Genomic DNA, 19,936 nt, shown 5'->3' on the forward strand with positions numbered 1-19,936 from the left:
CCCACGCTTGCTGCTGTCCACCCCCTCCCCTCTGTGCAAGTAGCGGGCGGGGCCTTGGGGGAAAGAGGCCGAGTGGGGGTGGATGGAGCATGGGTGGAGCAGGGACAATGGAGCTACAGTCTGGGCGCCGGGGCCCACCAAAGCCCTGTGGATCTTTGTTCAAGACCTGCAGACTCTGATATCACTCCCTCCCCAAGGAGTGCCCTCAGGGCAACATGGAACCAGGCTTTTTGGGGTAATATCTATGGAACACTTGCACAAGTGTGGGGGCATGTATATTTTCCACGAGTTCCCAGATGCACTCCTCAAGGCCATATCCCTAAGAGTCAACAAGATACCATAGCCCACCACACTTATATTTAGAATCCAGGATTTTGTGAACCACATATTCCTCATGGCCCTGTACCAGTAGAGGAGGTGTCTGGGTCCTGTGAGGAAAAAGGTTTTCTATGCAGGGTTTCAAAAGTGATACATGAAACACTGGGTGAATCTTCAGAGAGCAGGACAGTTGTAGTTCAAAGGTGACTGGATTAACCTGCTGCAGGGTCTTAAAAGGGCCAAGGAATTGAAAGTCCAGCCTGTGAATAGGTTTGTCTGTGTGGAGATACTTTGTGGAGAGCCATACCATTTGTCCCACTGAGTAGGCTGGGCCTTTCTGTTAATGCTGGCCTGCATGCCATTTATAGTCTGCTCTTAGATTTTCCAAGTGTCCTGTCATTTCTTCCTGGGCACAGTGAATCTACTCTTTCATTTCTGAGGTGGCTGGATTGGGAGAGGACACAAGTAATTGTGGGTGGAATTCTGGGTCGTACCCGTTGTTGGTTTTAAAGAAAAAAAGGGGGCTTTGACCTGTAGACACATTGTCTGTGTGGTTGTAGGAAAATTCTGCATAAGGCAGAAATGAAGACCAGATACTGCTCAATGAATGTCACAGATACTGCTAAAGAATTTGATTGGCTCTTTCCATTTGGCCATTAGACTAGGGATGGTAAGCAGAGAAAAGACATGTGGACTCCCAGCTGGCGAGAACAACTTGCAAATAAACCCTTGGGCCAGGTTCTCCTGGAGGTACTCTTGGTTCTGACATGGCATAAATTCATCCAAAGGATATTTTTGCTTCTGGCTGCAGCTCTGAGGCAGTCATAGTCCTCGTGTGGAGGTAGAGTTTCCACATTCTTCTTTTCAAAAATATCAGTTGCTATTTGCTATTTTGAAGGAAGTTCAGATGTAGCTTCAGTAGAAGGTTCTGTCTGGATAGCTGCCACCATCTGAGCCTCTTGAGGTAAAGATGCGGTCCCCAACAGTGCTGTCTACAAAACTCTGGTGGGAAACAGACTTCCTGTGCTTGCCACCAAATGAGCGGATTGTCAGCTATGCCTGAGGGTTGGTGGGATGAGATTTTGCAGGGATGTGCCAGGTATGTGAAAATGGACTGGCACCTGCAAGTGGGGAGGCCTGGGGTGGGGCTCCAGATGTGTTCCAGTCAAGACTTAAATGTGGGGGAGCTCTTTTCCCTGATTCTTTGTTGGTTGTATTGGGCATACAGAACTGGAGCGACCCGAATAATTGCAGCAGAAAAAGAGATGGTATTGGCATCATCGTTCCTTTTCTATAGGGGTGAGCCCTCTACTCGCCCACATCTACCTAAACTGGCTCAGCAGGAGGCATGGGTGAAAGGGTCACCCTGGATTGGAAAGTTGCAAGACCCCCATTTTTTCCTCTCTTTGTTCCTGTAACCATTTATCTAAATGGACAGCAACATCCATGAGAACATCCAGACTCATGGGCATCTCTCCCTAGCTAACTTGTCTTTAATATCTTCTTGCAGGCCCCACTGGAACCATTACATCTGTGCTGGCTTGTTCCAGTCTGTCTCGGATGTAAGGTGGCTGAATGGCGTGGCATAGGAGGCTACAGTTCCCTGCCCCTGTTAGTGCTTCCTTAGGGCAGCCTCCGCTTTTCAAGTTCAGTGCAGATAATCAAATACTGCCTTGGAGGAAGACAGTACTGGGCTGTCACGCTCCAAGAAGGGGAAGCCCCGTCTATGGCTTCCCAGGACAGCAGGTGGTTGACCAGGCTCAACTTTGCACGATCAATAGTATTGAACTGAGGGCGCCTCATGAACAGGAGGCAGCACTGGTTTATGAAACCCCGGAATTTCTGGCAATTGCCATCAAACAGTTCTGGCAGCTGCCTCAGGGAACAGGGCTGCCTGAACCATGCCTGGAGTGTGGCATTTTTGGCATGCAACTCTGTGACTTGGTCCTGTAATAGCTGGTTCTCCAGGCTCAGCTGGATGAAATGGGCCTGCAGGGGTCAGTTGTCCCTTGAAGGCAGGTGGCCAATTCGAGTGTGTCTGGTGCTCCTGAAGGGTTAGCCAGGTCCATTCTGCTGGCTCCGGGACCGCTTCTGTGGCCTATGTGGTCCATGCAAATTGTCATGACTGGGACATGGGTGGTCTGACCTAGCAGTTAGAGGTTGGGAGTCATACTGGGTCCGATACCAGGAGGCCACAGGGCAAACTGGGTGTCAGGAGGCAAGCAGGGTCAGGTTACCAGAAGATCAGCAGCATGATCAGTTATTGCTGGAGAAGCAGCCCGAAGCAAGTTAACCCAGTTCTGCCTGGATAGCCACCAGCTATGGACTGCTTCCTGTTCCTGTGCTGCATTTCAATAGGAGCTGTGAACCAATCAGGACCCCCAGGATTCCGCCAATCAGCTCCCAGGATTCCTCTGTAGGAGTTCAGGTCCTAATTCTGATGACAGTTGAGTGGCAGCTCCAAAGAGGCCTGTGGACCTTGATCCCTAACAGAAAATGATGATAATCTGTTTCCCTTTGCAGAGGTGCCGACTTTCTACTTATAGTTATTCTATTTATAGTTATTCCACAGACTAGTTCAACCTGTCACCTATCCCCTGAGCATACTTTTAAAGTTCTTCAGATTAAATCTGATGTGGGGGTGAGTGAGGTTGTGTCTGCCTGTTGGTAGCCCCACACAACAGTAGACCTAATCCATTGCTGCAGAGTTCCCCATATAATAGCTGGAGTACCTTTGTGTGTGTCCTGCATGTCAAGGTAGTTAGGACTTGAATCAGGACCCTCCTGGACAATCAACAACTCTACCTGCCTACACCAAAAGGAGCCTAGTTCTGGCCAAACCAGTAGCAGATGTACTAAACTTTTCTTAGATGCAAGTCATATTTTATACCTCTTACAGGTTTGTCACATTTTTTGGGTTTGTTCCATTTGCTCCCTCACAAATTTATTTCTTTCAATGTATTAAAGGCTTGAATGTATAGAGAATGCTGTTTGCTGCTCTCATCAACTGTTTGGAGTGCAGTGAGCAAGGAAAAGTTAGGCAGGGTTACAAAAATTAAAAAGGTATTTGTAGTGATTCAGGAAGTACTTGCATTTTTACAGAAGAGTAAAGTGTCGTGTGAAGGCATCTATACAATATTTGAAGACTATTTGAACTGGTCCTTGCTCTTGCATTTCAGTGTGGTAGATAAATAATGTATGATGACTTTAAAGCCACATCATCATCATCAGTTCTCATTTTCCAAGTGACGATACTACATGGGTAGTGCGAGACAATAAAATTGCTATCAGAGTCCAAGGATGAATGCAAGTCTTGAAATATACTTGTTTTGTGTATTTGGTACTTGCCTCTGTACTTGTAACATGGCTGTATGCAAAACATTCCAATGTTGCCTGTTTGAATGATTTTCAGACAAGCAGACTGCTAGGAAGATCGATGTTCTTGACCCAGACAGATTGTGTCAAATTGCTGACACCATGACAAGGTGCTAAAAGCAGGCACACAATTTCCATGGTTCTCTTCTTGCCCTTTTCTAAAAACTTAAGTTTAGTGTATTTGTGCCATACAGTGGTATTCAAAGCAATTTTTTGGAAAGCATGGAATATTTGTATTATCTCTTTCTTTTTCTATGCAGCTTGTAATATTTTGTGTACAAGTACCATTTTCAAATATTTAGAAAACTATAGCATTTAAATGAATGTGGGTATGTGTTAAGGTACCCAAAGTAAAATTACTTAACACATTTCATTGTTAATTCCTGAGCATGTGTTGTGTCCTGAAACCTTCAATGAGAGAAATGTCTGAACATTTTTGTGCCTGGCTGAATATGGGGCATTCTAAAGCCAAACATTCCATCTTGTTGAGATTCAAATGATCATCTTTGCCATCTTTTCAGCTTTGAAACAATGAGTTTTCAAGTAATAAATATAAACCTATTTAAATAGCAGAATGCCACATTAGACATCAATAAACTGCTCAAATGTATTACATTTAAAAAAACACCACCACAGTTTCAGATCAACATGAATTTTGTTCTTATGGCAGGACCTTTGTGTTTGGCTTCATAATGCTGTATATTTTAAAGCTCTGTGCACCAGCAAGTTTGCATAAGATAAAAGGAATGATCTGTTCTTGCCAGTCTGCCAGCACAACTAACCTTCTAACATATCTGACAATTTCTACTGAAGTAATTCTTCCAAAATCAAGGCAGTTTGTAAAGAGTGATACATTTTTCTCCAGGGAAAACACACATTTGTCAGATAAATAGCCTTGCCAGCTTCTATGAAAGTGTTTGAGAATCCTAGCAATAATCAAAATTCTTAATTCAATGGTCAAAATTCATAGTGTGTATACTGGAAGGGTCAGACTTTGCAATGATGTAAACGGTGGTCTCAGAATTACATGTTGGCTGTAAGTTTGTCAAACAAGTGCAAGTGTGATAAAGTAGCATAATGTGCAGATGTAGCTTTCATTGTGCAAAAAAGTGTAATTTACACACAAATGAAGGGATGTAGCACAGACATAGTGGGCAGAGGTGTCATTTTTTGGCCCAGTCTTCCTCCCAGAGAAGTTATTATCAAAGTTCTCAGTGTTTTCAATGGAAGACCCATATTCTTACAACTCTGAAACCTCCTGGTAGTTGCTTTCCTGCCACACCTACAGTTGCACACCTGAAACTGTAAATTGCACTAATTTTCCATGGCCCCTACATGCCACATTGGTACAAGTTACAGTACTTTACCAGTTACCATCATTTTCTGACTAACTTGCGCCTGATGTTTAATTTGCATCTCAATTTACGTTACAGCAGAATTTGGCCCAGAGACTTCCATGGGAATTACACCTGCTTACTCAAGCTCTGGACTTTGTGCTGTGTGGTTATTTCCTCTGGCTACAATTACTGTGTGCACTAAACGAAAAACATATCATCGAATGAGTAATCTTTTCTCAGTTTTACAATTTTTCAAGGACTTTACCAAACATAATCCACAAGAGAAGAAAAAGATATTATCTTCAGTATAATATTATAGAGTATGCACATGCTCACTTGAGACCGGAAGAGATGGTAAACAGTTTTTCTTAAGGATTCAAAATATATCTTTGAGGAACAGTCCCATACAAATAGCTATTAAGTATGTACAAACACCATTTGTATAGTGAAGAAACACTTTATTTGTATTATACTTTAGAAGCACATGACTCTGCAGTATAGGTAGTGAGTTTAACCCCTAATTTTCAAGTAATTTTAAAAAAATCTGTTATTTCTTTGGCAGATATGCATTTTTTCTAAATGGAATTTGATGTGTAGGTTGGAATCTCTGTCATCTAAGGAATTTAAAATATTTGTATAAGTTAAGATTGTTAGTTTCTTAAATCATGAATTTGTTTTGCATGTAAGCTAAGCTAAATGAAGAATATCTGATTTCTCTCGCTGAGGTTTCACTGTGAGATCAAAGAACATAAAACCACAGTTCAGTTGCTTCTGTCACTGTTGTTAACACTGGAACATTTAGTCTTTCACTAGATATCACATACATCTTAACAACCCCATGTATATCTGTAGGCACAGGAATGCTACAGTGAAAAAATGTTTGTTTAAAACTTCTTAACAAACCCTAGAGTCTAATAAACCTGAAGGTTTGTTTGTGCACACTATCTTTGTTTGCAGCAGTGTTTGCATTGCAAGCTATTTTAGTTAGCATGAAGGGCTGTGGCCTAGCTGATAGATGGTAACAGCTGTGAATTACAAGGTCAGCTGTCTGCAAGACTGAGTGAAATGGGCAGCTGGCAGTCTAATGGATACAACCCTTGTGCCCTGAGAAATTCCATAGAAAATGATTCTACGGTACAGTTTGTGAATTGAAAACAAAACCCTTACCTTAACACTCACTTATGAATACATCAGTTACTTTTAATTGGTTAAAAAAGTCCTTTTAAAAATTGTGCATTGAGAAATCAGAGTTATAAAGCTCTTGACATGAAATTGTGTTTGTGTTTGGTTCTGTGTTTTCATTTGGAGGTTGTGTATCATTGCAATCTATATGGAAATGTGGAAATTGTGGGGGAGAAGTCAGCAGACAAATCAAAAGTATTGTTATAAAAGAATATACATTTTATCTAATCTACCTATCAATTTTTGGTGTGCCATTCACCATGGCGATTAGATACTCTCTCCTGGTATTTCTCTCTTCCCAAAGAACATTAGTAATAACATACATAACACCACTCTGTATCTGTCTCACTCTCAATATTTTGAACTAGATTGTGCCCTAATATAATGCGGCTACATAAGTGGGTAGGAAGAGTAAGAACGCTTGTGAGGCCACATTAGATGCACTAAAATTTGGCTTTGGGTAGAGAGCAAGAGAAGGGGCTCTGTGCCTTGCACCTCCCCATACACAAGAAGGGGTGAGGCCATGGCTCTGTCCCCAACATGCTAGCCAATGGAACTGTCTGGATGCGAAGAAGTATGTGTTTGAGGAGCATATTGTGCTGTGTAAAGGATTGTAGCACATTACTCCCCCCGATATGCACCACCACCACATACACACAACAACATGGGAGCACTGCCATTATTGTGGCTCAGAAAGGTGTCCTCTCACCCATAATAGTTCTATACAAATGAGTTGTCTGAGACATGGAGAAATTGTAATGGTTTAAATATCTGGAGTCCTGTTGTTTGCCGTGACTTCTGAAACATTCCTTTTTTATAGCACTTCACTTGCAATAGTCAGAATTTCCTCTTAACCTTCATGTCTCCCCGGCAGCATTTGTAAATTGTATCTGAAAATTTAGTAAGCGAGTTCCTATTCTTGTGGATCCATACAGTATCTTCACTGTGCAAAAGTGCCACTAGAACTTGAATAATCTTTGTAAATCCTCATTTTATCTCCTGCTGTCTCAGCGGGGCAAGACAACAGACCTTGATTGTCTCCTGAAAATGAATGACCTGTTCACATTCTTAATGTATAATTTATTGGTGACATTTCAGTGTCTTCTTGAAGCTGCATAAAGCACTACAGAAGGTGCTAAACCTTTTGATTCATTGTGCTAAATACAGTTCTTGAGTTTCCTCAAATTACTGCTGCATCCAAGTATTGACTGTTGTAAAGAAATTGTTGCCACTACTTGGATAATTTTGGAATTGCTACTATACTCTCTACATTCTAGACACTACTAAGTATTTCATTATAGTAAAATGTCCCTGTTCCTTTGTCATATTTACATGGTAATGAGCAATCAGATCGGTGATGCTCCAGAATCTCTCACTGTCCTTGAAATAGGCGTTTGTTGATACACGGGGGGGCGGGGAGGAAGTAGATTGAGTTAAGTTATCTTGTTCGTACATGTATCATTTGGCTGTGGCTGTGCTCTGGATAGTCTGTAGCTTAGTTTTAAAGAGAGTTTGATTTTTTTGACTGCTCTCAAAGCAAATGTAAGTCTTCCACGTGGAAACAAAACAGTAAGAAAGGGGAGCAATTTCTCCCTTCCTCTGGCCAGGTCAGGGTGAAGCAGGCAGGAGGGAGAGTAGCTCCACGGGGCGGGGAGCATGGCTAGCAAGGCAGCATGCAGTTTCATTCACTCCCCAGGAAGGGACACAAGGACAGGGAGTGGTCCTCCCCCCTTCCTTCCCCTGCCACTAAGGGCAAGGGAAAGGGGTGGGGGCTCCTTGTGGAAGCAGAACAAAAAGGGAGAGGGAGAGTTACCTGGTTAGTCAGCTCTAAGAAACATATTGGCATGGGGTATAGGTAGGAGGAGAAGGGACACAGCAAATCCTCCCCCACCCCGTGCTGCGCACACAATTGAACTGTGATGATTCGATTAGGGATTAGGAAATGGGGGGATGAATTCAAAGGCTGCCCAGGGCATATGTAGTGGGGTTGTGGGAGTTAGTGGCAGTCAGGGGTAGTGGGGCTGGTGCTAGGCCAGGGGCAGATGGGCCCCAGGTTTTTTTTCCTGTTTCATTACCAATGGCAGCTCTCCCCACCCCCTCAGGTTCATGGCTTGGGGGATTCCAAGGGAACCAAACTTCTACTTCAGTCAGCAGGAATTTTCATGCAAGTGGTTAAGACTGCTGTTTCTAAGGTAGTCTTCACAGCATTCAGGGTTTCCAAAGTGTTCAGATTCACCCAGAGCACTGGTGTTCGTTCCTCCCAACTGATTACAAGCTGCATGGGCAACACTGATGCAACGGTGTGTCAGAGCAGCAACAACTGCAGGTGCCATTGGGTGCAGGTTTTGGAAAGGTGTATACATCCATCAGTGCAGGCATGTTTATGGATTACGTTTTGGGGCGTATGCAGCATGTTCGTGCTACAGCGGTACAGAAAGGGTCCCAGGGGAAACCGGCATAGGGGTTAAATCAAGTGCCGCCCACAGGTTGGCAAGGGCACGATTTCCAGTTCAGCTGGAGATGTTAAGGTTCCTCATTTGGCAGTGCCTTAATAAAGTAGATGGGGGCACATTTCTGTGGGTTTAGGATTCTGTTGATGGGGACCATAAATAATACACAGTCAAACAAAACCCCTACAAGTCATGGGTGTGGATGGGGTATGTAAAATGTGGTCAAGCAAAACACTCTAAAAATCAGGCTACATGGTTTAACAAAACAACCACAACATGGGAATCAGTTGAAGGCGGGGTAGCAGGGCCCTTCACACAATGGTCTGCACATAACTTGCAGGTTTATCTCCTAAAGCTTGGACCTCAAATAGGCTCCAGGATAATATCCATTACTCTATTACTTTTCCTGGGTTTATACTGGTATAGCAGATGCCTGGCCTCACTTTTACATGTCAGGTTTCAGAAGCTGGCATCAGGAGCCAGCCAAGAACCTGGGTGAAATTCACTAGCTACATGGAACTTGGGGGTAGGATGGTTAGCGATGTAGCATGGCAGAGCTATGGGACAAGTCTTAACAAATTAATGCAATTACAGGAGCAGAAAGGCTGGTCACCAAATGGCCCATTACAAAGCAGCAGGTGCTGCAGAACTCGGGGTTGCGGGCAACCTGTCAACTGACAAAGGTGGTGGTGGTGGTGTGGGGAAGGGGGAGGGATTGGAACTGGGTGATGTACACCACAAGGGGCAAGCAGGGTGTCAGAGTTCCCTCCCCACTCTGAACTCTAGGGTACAGATATGGGGACCTGCATGAAAGACCCCCTAAGCTTATTTCTACCAGCTTAGGGTAAAACTTCCCCAAGGCACAAACTCTTTGCCTTGGAGGGTATGCTGCCACCACCAAGTGATTTACAAAGAATCAGGGGAAGGACCACTTGAAGTTCCTATTCCCCCAAAATATCCCCCTAAGCCCTTATACCCCTTTCCCTGGGGAGGCTTGAGAAGAATATCTTAACCAACTGGTTACAAAGTGATCACGGACCCAAACCCCTGGATCTTAGTACAATAGAGAAATCAATCAAGCTCTTAAAAGAAACAGAACTTTATTAGAAGGAAAAAAGGTAAAAGAAGCACCTCTGTAAAATTAGAAGGGAAGCTAATCTCACAGGGCAATCAGATTTAAAACACAGAGGATTTCCCACTGGGCAAAAACTTTAAAGTTACAAAAAAAAAACCAGGAATACACCTTCCTCTCAGCACAGAGAAAATCACAAGCCAAAACAAAAGTAAACTAACGCATTTCCTTGCTAGTACTTACTAATTCTAATGGAGTTGGATTGCTTGCTTTCTTGATCTCTCTCTGGCAAGCACACAGAACAGACAGACCAAAGCCTCCCCTCCACCCACCCCAAGATCTGAAAGTATCTTGTCCCCTTATTGGTCCTTTTGCTCATGTTCCAGCCAGGTTACCTGAGCTTCTTAACCCTTTACAGGTAAAAGGATATTGTGCCTCTGGCCAGGGGGGATTTTATAGTACTGTATACAGGAAGGTTGTTACCCTTCCCTTTATATTTATGACACAGGGGTATTAAATCTGTATTGGTCAACGAAACTGGGCAGCATTTGTTATCTCCTGGAAAGGCTGGGAGCTTGGTTCTGCCCTATGGAATTTGGTTCTCAGTCATTCTCAGGGGCCACAAGAGCAGTGGTGCAGCGCAGTACAGGAGCACAGGCAATTCTGACAATTGGGCATTGGCATTTGGAAGCATACAATATGGTGTGCAACCTCAGGTGGTCAGTTGCTATTAATGTTTTGTGATTCCATTCCAGATGATGTCAGACCAACCATGGAGGCAGTGGTGTGGATCGGTGGGCACAGGATTGTTTTTCTTATTCACATAAGCAGATGTCCTAGTGGCCTTAAGGTTGGCAGCTGGGGTCCAGTGATGGAGGAAGGCTATGTTGGCGTAGAAGGAGAAGCATGTTGTTAGACCAGCTCATGCCACTACTGTGTGCCGAGGGTGCGTCAGCAGTCACTGACATGATGTGGCACACTTTGGAGAATGCTATTTGGGAATGTGTAAAGGAGTTCAATTACTGTCCAGAACAAGAAGGGACTTGATGCAGATCTATGTTGTCAGATTTTTTACTGTTCCTGGACTGCTTTTTATATTTTCTTATTTTGCTATACAGTAGGTGTAAGAGTTGCTTTAATTTCATTCTGCTTCATAATAGCACACAGGAATTTCAGTTGAAAGGATGCATCCAAGTTACATTTATGTTACATGCTCTGAGTATCACTTCTCTGCTGTTTTACAAATTCCTAACTATATTACAAAATTCACATTATATGTATGTACATATTGAGATACAGATTTTTGTAATGGGGTTGGCACCTGCCTCTCACAAGCGCCCCCTTTTGGTTGGGTGTGAGCCTGCTGTTTCTTAGTTCTTGGAACAGGATGGCACCCACCTCTGGAGCTCACCGTCCTCCCTGGTTCGATGGTTTCTTCGGCAAGTCCTCAGTGACTCAGCCCTCTGGCCAAGTCACATACGCTGTAGGTGGAGAACAAACAAACCTCTTCCAGGGTATACAGTCTTTACCTTCCACTAAGGCTTCCTTCCTGGAGACACTGCTTTCTAAAACAGTCCAACAGGGCCCATCACAGTACCCTCACTTGGTCTGGCTAGGTTCTGGGCTCAGTCCTCGCTTGGTCCCTGCAAACAGACAGGAGCTCCTTCTTAGCTCCACTGGTCTTCAGCAGCCCTCTCTGGGCTCGGCCCTGCCCTCACTGAGTCGTTCATGGTCCTGCTGCTCTTCTAGCCAGCCAGAAACCCAGTCCTCTCTCTTCCAGGTAGCAACTGACTGCTCTGTCTCTGCTACTTCTTTTTATATGGCCCTCCTGGCCTCTGATTGGCTGCTTTCCCTGCAGCCATTCTAGGATGCCTGGAGGACTTCTCCTCTGCTCTTTTCTGGGGTGGGGTGAGGCAGGGCCACGAGGCCTCCAGCATGGGGCCTCTGGACCTAGTCTACCCCATCACAGATTTACATAGATCTAGGGAAATGATTGTGCAAACACACATGCTTAACTTTATGCACATGAGTAGTCCAACTGAAGTCAAGCTACACACATATTTACAATTCTAATGTATGAAGTCCTGCTATCATTTAAATTGTCTTATAGTAAAATAGAAGAAAACGTCAACTAACCAGTTATTCAGGGACATGTATGGGAATTCATATAAATAAATACACTGAGTATTCTTTAATATCCTTTTAAAACTCTGAATAAAGTGTAATCATGCTTTCCAATTGGGCATTCCAATAGTAATTTGGTAATGTAAATTAATAGTATTTTGGTGTAGCCTCAAGTAGCTATTTAGATGGTATCACTTAGGCTATTTTATTCCTCTTAATATGGTGTATAGCATTAATGGATGGACTCTAAGACCTTATCTACATTCACTGGTTTTACTTAAATTTTGTATTTTAAACCAAGTAAGATACACTGCAGGTGCAAATTCCTGTATGGATGCTCTTATTTCAGTTTAAAAGTGCCTTTGGTTTAGTTTAATCTATTTTTTTACTGGATTAAATTAAGGGCTTGTCTATATCACAAAATTGCATGGGTTTAACCTAAAGTTTGCATTTAAATCAGTTCAGATAAACTGATGCAAACTCCCGTGTGGACACTCTTATTTCAGTTTAGCTTAAGTTGATTGGGAACCAATGAGCCATATGTAAATGAAACCAGAATGAGCCGTATGTAAACCAAATGTACGTTGCTTTAAAAATATCTATTTAAATCTGTGCAACTTTCTCTTGTAGACAGGCCTAAATCCAAATTAAACCACTCTTAAATGCTAATAAGGGCTGATCACACTGAGAAACTTGCACTGCTTAATTTAAGGTATAATTTGAAACCAGTTTAGTTAAACTAGTGTAAAGACTGTGTGGACACTCATTTTGGTTAAAAGTAGCTTACTTAGGTTTAGCATAAATCAGTTCCTAATTGACTTGAACTTATCCAAACAAGCATGATATATAATGCAATAAAAGTATCTCTACAAGATTTTGCATAAGTTTAACCAGGGTGCTGGAACAATTTGTAAAGTGGGGGTGCTGAGAGCCATTAGACCAAACTGTAAACCCTGTATATAATGGAAACCACTTCAAGCCAGAGGGTGTGGCAGTACCCCGAGTTCCAGCACCTATGAGTTTAACTACATCAATTTAAACCACACCTTAAATTGAAACCAATATGCCTTATCTGCATGAAAAAGTTCAGAGTATGTACCTGCAAACTTGCACCAAATTAATTAAATTGGTTTGAAAACATACCTTGAGTTAAACTGATGCAAATGTATATGTAGACGAGACCTAACACAGAAGTTTTGGATTAGCCTATTAATTCACTGGGAGTCTTGGTTTTGGACCAGCCCTTAAGTTTTTAGTGATTTTTGGCATTGCAGTGGTACAGTAGCAGGGCATTTATTTTGCCAAAGTGGAAATATTCAACCCAGTTTTCAGAGATTCTGAACACTTGCAACTCCCAATATAGTCAATCAATCTATTTGTTTTGTACTGTCGTGAATATGGTTGCCAGTTGATAGAACAAGATGGCTGAGCACAAAGTAGAACAGATATTATCCCCACCCCAAGATACCATGCTCCTTGAAACTCCAGGAGGCCTTATGCTAATCTCTGGCCTTTCTGTGGGTATTTCCCATAAGAGGTTTTATTTAGGCCTGAGCCAGCTATTGCAATAACATAGTTCAAGTTGCTGTTGACAGTATTCTAACCTTAATTGTTTCTCAAGGGCTAATACTAGGTTGACCAGATGTCCCGATTTTATAAGGACAGTCCCGATTTTTGGGCCTATTTTTTTATATAGGCTCCTATTACCACCCCATCACCGTCCCAATTTTTCACACTTGCTGTCTGGTCCCCCTAGCTAATTCTGAGCTATTGATTACTACTTAAAGCAATTTTTAAGATAGTTCAAGAGAATTTGGTCTCATTTATTAATGTTAAGTTACTAAAAATTATGTTTTAAATAGTGCCCACATTATTTCCCTGTGCACCTAACACCATCATAAAGTTAGCTTTACTTTGAATTATAAACATCAGATCTAAACTGATACAGAAGATTTTACATACTGTCAGTGCAGAAAGGCTCTGCTTTGCAACTTACATCATTATGCTACTATTAAACAAAAATATTAATGAAGACCAAAATAAATATCAGGTCTCAAGACAACGGTTTTGATTAGTTGCAAGTCTGACATGCTGCAAAAATTGGGATGTTTCTTAATCTAATTTGCTTAGAACACACAGTTGAATGAAAGACAGACTGGAATGGATTTTAAGCAGCAGACTGTAACTTAATTAACACTGGGTAAGGGCGGTATATCCCCACCATCTCACATACCAGGCGTTTAACTGAGTCAAGTGCAGGTTTACAGGACTCCCACTGTAGAACCAATAATTTGGGATACACCGTTCTGCCTACCCCCCAAGACTCCAGCTCACTTCTGAGTCCTCTAACCTTCCACTCATGCACATGGGTGGGTGGGTGTGAGGGATCCTTAGTCTATGAAGATATCAGGTCTCCCCTTACAGGCACAAGATCCACAAACTAAAATCCCAGGTCTCATTTACCTCTGGGAGCTGGTTCTTTTAGCCCTTATCTGCATAAGATACTGCCCTTTGGAGGCCTCAGCAATCACCTCCACCCACACAACCTGGTATCTATTTCCTCCCCAGTCCAATCCTTAAGGTCCCTTAGCCAAGTGTCAGCCTCCGCATCTAGCAAGTACACTCCATCCCTAAAAAGCTACAGTAAATTGTACTGGATATCACTGTGTGTGATCACCAAGCTGCCTGCAACTGAAAACACTGGCAGTCTCTTGGCTCACATTCTTTTGGCCCTGTCCATGTGGGCTGGTTTGACAGCTCCCTACCACACTCACCTTGCAAGCATTTCAGACCAAACCAATCCTGTGTTTGATTATGATTGTGTAATTTTACCTACATCCTTCTGAATCCTAACTCTCAAGTTTGGATTTATCTTGACAGGATTTAAAGGCATGATATTAGAAGCTAACTAACCTGTTCGAAAAGTCCAGACCCGGCAATGCATACTCATAACTCAGGTTAGCCAAGGAGTTCAACATTGCTTATGTTAAGAGTACTCACTGATTTGTCTACATTAGCCTTTTTGCTTGCCACATTCTGACAATGCACCTTTAAATCCTAGTCCAGATAAACTCTAAATGGGTCTTTCACAATGAATGTGCCATTAATCTGTAGTTTAGAGTCAATGAAATCCATTGTGCTGTATAATTTACTGGAAGTTGTTCCAGTAAGCAAAAGGATAAATCTTTAATTGGACATCATAGGATGTCTTCTACCCACATTAATATCCCTGACCAGCTTGCTTATGACTTAACCCTTTCTCTGCTGCACAAAACAGTGTGTATATATCTAGATTCTTACTGATTTAAAATGGCAACTCTGTCTATACCTATTTTGTTGGGAATGGCACAAATCAAATTCTTTACATTCTGATTTTTTAAAAAAATATCAAGAATAGAGATCAATTGGGTTGATCTTACCACTTTCATTGCAATTGCTATGGTTTAGGATGACATCTCTATGGTGCTGTTTTTCTATCTATGATTCATATGATCTTGTTGTGCCATCCTTGCTTATTGTATGCTATCTCTGTACTCAGTGAACACTCCTGCCAAATAGGACAGCTGCTTGTTCAGTTGTTGTAGCATTGCTATAAATAAAAAATAAATAGAGAACCCTGTATGTATTAATTACATTATTCTCCCTATCTAAAATCACATTTTCTGCATTAGCCAAAAAGTAGAGATGATCCTTATAGGGCCTATGCCTGTAGCTAAAGATATATTTTTCTTTTCTCTTACAGGATATCTGTGAAGATATATCTGATCACGTTGAACAAATTCATGCTCTGTTAGAGACTGAGTTTTCCCTGAAGCTTCTGTCTTACTCCGTCAATGTGATAGTCGATATACATACAGTGCAGCTACTCTGGCACCAGCTACGTGTTTCTGTTCTGGTTCTGAGGGAACGCATCCTACAGGGACTACAGGATGCCAATGGAAACTACACCAGGCAGACTGATATTCTGCAAGCGTTTTCTGAGGAGACAAAAGAGGTATGAGAACTAAATGCAGTCATTTACTTTTGGAACATTAATCCCTAGTCATATTAGAGAATTTAAACTCATCTACTGAGCTACTAGTTTAAAAATTGCTAGGGTGGTTTGCACTTGCAGTTCAAATGATTGCCAGTGCAGCCAAATATATTTCAGGCTAATTGAATAGGTGTTCTCATCTTAAATTTCTTCAGCTGACATCCATTGTGGTTGAACCAGATTAAAATAAGTGTAAGATCATAGGACCAACTTTTCAAAAAATATCCTTTAAAATAGCGGGCAATATTTCCCATGACCCTAACATTTTCCCCACAGATACACTCAGATTGGTGCAGAGGTGCTTTTGACCCCAAACACCTGATCTAGTCACCGTGTAATTTAGAAGTTCGTATCCAAATCAAAACTTTATGAGCTCAGGCTCAACTCTAGATCTGTGTGTGAAAAGTTCATTTGCATGTGTAAATCAAAACGTGGAATTTGTCTTTGTAGTCACAAACCTTAGGCATGGAAAACTTTTACCCACAGTTTCACAGGCCAGGTTCAAGTTCCTTTTTGAAAGTGTAGCCTACAAACTGCCATTTGTGTTAGCAACATCCCTGCAGACCAACTCCAGTCTCACTTTCCTCTAATGCATGCAAAGTTTGTACCAATTTAATAGGCTTATTAATATAGATGCATTTAACTGGATTGCCTTTTGCTCAGTAAGTATGGTTACTAAATTGATTTAAAGAGACCTTGTCAGCTCAAATGTTTTTGAAATAGAAATAAGGCGCACAGTTTTAATAGTGAGGGTAATTAACCATCTGAACAACTTAGCAAGAGATGTGATGGATTCTCCATCACTTGAAGCCCTAAAATGAGGATTAGATGTTTTTCTAAAAGATATACTCTAGCTCCAAAAGAAAAAAAAGTTATGGGCTTTATGCAATGAAATTCTATGGCCTGTGTTATGCAGGAGGTCAAACTAGTTGATCATAGTGGTCCCTTTTGGACTTATGTGTATTTTGGACTTATAATGTATTAAATGGATTAATTTCAAATAACACAAGTTTCTGATAGAGTATGAACATATTTCTTAAAAATTTTAAAAGTTTCTCTACTCTCTGGCTGATGTATATTAAAAGCCTTTGCAACAGAGGAGGGGGGTCCTGAAATCAAAACCATCAAACATGTCCAGGGCCACCTTCTCTCCCCTGACCCCCGGCCCTTCCTGCCTGAACACATACGTGCTGCTACTTCAGATTCAGTTTCAGCTTTGAACACTTTCTTGCAAGTTCTAAGGAAAGGCGTGCCCATGAGCACCCCCAGAGGAGTGAATGGGAGTGAAGCCATGATGCTAAGGCTTGAGTGTGGTAAGGGTTTCTGTAACTACAATCTCAAGGCCTAAGGAAGGATTTAATTCAGGCACTAAGAAGCAGGAAGTGCCCCAACTGGATCTGATTACATCTGCTATAGAAACTGCCCCCTCATAAAGAAAGGGCCTGGCTGAGGGGAAGATTTTTCTCCTTAGAGAAGAGGCTGCAACCCGAGTAGCCAGAAGGGGCCTTTGGGATGCTTAGGACTCTTCCCACCTACCCAGGGAGAGATGATTCAGGACTGTAAATAGATCCACCAAGGGTTTGGTTGCAACAAACCAGCTCTGTGATCTTACTACATAAATTTGGGCTTTACGAAAGCCACTTATTGTGTTTGCCTAGACTGAGCTTGAGGGGGGCCTGAATGAGACTTTTAAAGGGGCAGTGGCCTCTATCTGGGCAGTGGCCATCCTAGTCAGTACTTCCATAACGAGACAGGAGTGCAACTAACCATCAACAAAACAGTGACCTTACTATACCTAAAGTGCTATCAAATCCGTAAGACAAGTAAATAAATAAGAGAATAGAGAAGAATAAATTATTTCTGTGATTTCTGTCAGTACGATAAGGATTGCATGTAACAATAGTCCGTACTAATTTTACAGAGTGGAATGGGATTTCCAGGTTAATGGTATCCCATTAAGAAATTATTTGTTCTATATTGCTCGACCTTAGATTCTTATTGCTGATCGGTTGTAAAGAAAGGCAAAATGTTTTAAATTGCAGTGATTTGCTGTTTTTTAAAACTAAAAATTAAACATTGCTTAATAAAATGGATGACTAATGATTAGAGCCCTGTGTAGATACAAAATTTGTATCTGCATCTGATCTGCAAACATGGTCTGCAGATATCCGCATCCCCGGATATCAAGTGGATATCCACATCCACAGATGTAAAGCGCATATCCGCAGACTTGCAGGGCTGTACTAATGATAGCATGGAGCCACACAAGCATGATACCTATTTCCCACCCTAACAATTTGAGTATGTTTTCAGCGGTTGCTGTATACATTGTAAGCTAGTTAATATTGTTTTTTTGACCTCCTCTTCAGACATATTTTAATGACTTTATGCAACATTGTTCATGAATAATGCAGACACATCAGTTTCATGACTTACCAGTCACTGAATTGGCCCTTCACATGACTGGAATGCATGCAATAAAAGACTTTAAGAAAAGTCCACAGATTTAGGTTACAGATTAAAATCTTCCAAACCAGCTTTCTACAAAGAACATTTTAACTTGAAGGTTTTTAAGGGTTTTTTATTATTTTAGTTTTTATTTTTTGGCTAACACAAGCGTTATTGGTTGTGGACCTAACAATGTAATGATTAAATCATTCTGTCCTTACTGATGAGGGGGACTCCAAAACTAGTATTGTGCAGCACTCAAGGTAGGAGGCAAACCATGAGGCTACTTTTTTGTTGAGACTGCAGCTGTTTGGACTATTAGTGGGGGTCATTTGTTGAAATAGCTTTGCTGTGAGGCGGAGACAGGATGGTGTGTGTTAAACAGTATGTTGCACTCTAATGCCAGCACTTGAGCAAATGTTTGCTTTCACGGTTTTTTAGTTTGTTTGTCGTTTTACCTAGCTGGAGTGATTTATCATCTCTACTGATCTAAATAGTGGACTTCAACTGATATAGAGTAGGGTAAATGAGAACAGAATTTGGACCTATGATTTTGAGGTATTTAGTCAAATATTCAAATTTGAATATATACATTGAAATTGGGAGATAGCTGACTCCTGCCTAGATGCTGGAACCCTAAATTAGTTATAAAACAATGTGGAAATAGCAAACTGTAAAGCAAATGTAATTTTTGTTGTGACTGCTGGTATGTCAGGCTGCTTCTGGAATTCTAAAATATTTCCTTTTTTTGCCTGCTCCACTTAAGTCTGAGAACCCTCTTAAATACTCTTTTATACACAAATTTGTCTCGATGCTTAAAATCTTAGTGCTCTAGCAGGATTGCTCCGTCAGCTTCTGAGAATGGGAAGACTGATATTTAGGGGATTGTGACTGGAGGGTGTTGAAGAAGGATATTGTGAACAGAAGCTGTGGCTGTGTCTACGGTACTGTCCTCAGCTAACCTTGTGGATATCCCAGTGGATAGTCAACAGAAGTTAATGCTGCATGAAGCTAGGTGCAGTCAGCAGCTGCTACTGTGCAAATGTGGGAAACTCCGCCAATGGCAAGTTGGCGTCTGAAAGACCCATGCTGACAATCAGTAGGAGGCCTGTGGACTGACTTGGAGGAGCAGCACTCTTATGTGGATATTTCTGTATCCATGGGTTTCAGCAATCACAGATTTCACCAGGCTTGGACGCAGATACTTTCTACCCCCTGCCCACTCTGACCCCACGAATCCCCTCCCGTTCAAGGTGACTAGTACTGGGAGATTCTATGAGGTCCCTCTTGTGGAGTTTCAGGGTCCCTCTTGCATTGGTTTCTCTGAGGATGAGTATAACAGAGATTTTGATTTTTAGTTGCAAACACAATAACAATCACACCCATACCATGACAATGGTGAGCAGTTTCTCTTCAGGATAGTTACAATTTGCAGTACTCTGCAGGGTGACATCATGTATGAGTTAAACATTTCTATGTGCAGATTAACACTTGGCCATTCCACTGTGCTTTTATTCCCAAATATTGTAGAACAGTTCACTCACAATGTACTGTACGAAGCTCTGTGGCAGTTCAGTAACAACTGCTTTTCTAGATT

The 19,936-nt window shown here is 41.8% G+C and overlaps 1 protein-coding gene across 3 annotated transcripts in view; it reads left to right on the forward strand.

Moving 5' to 3' along the window:
• Positions 1 to 19,936, forward strand: part of AKAP6 (A-kinase anchoring protein 6) — a 405,099-nt gene that overhangs the window by 131,700 nt on the left and 253,463 nt on the right. For all 3 annotated transcript variants that reach the window (XM_073348987.2, XM_078853347.1, XM_078853346.1), the window contains exon 3: positions 15,601 to 15,852. In XM_073348987.2, the coding sequence (XP_073205088.1) occupies positions 15,601 to 15,852 (252 nt within the window). The remainder of the gene's footprint in view (positions 1 to 15,600; positions 15,853 to 19,936) is intronic.

This window comes from Lepidochelys kempii, chromosome 6 (assembly GCF_965140285.1).
Source record: "Lepidochelys kempii isolate rLepKem1 chromosome 6, rLepKem1.hap1, whole genome shotgun sequence".
Lineage (NCBI taxonomy): Eukaryota > Metazoa > Chordata > Testudines > Cheloniidae > Lepidochelys > Lepidochelys kempii.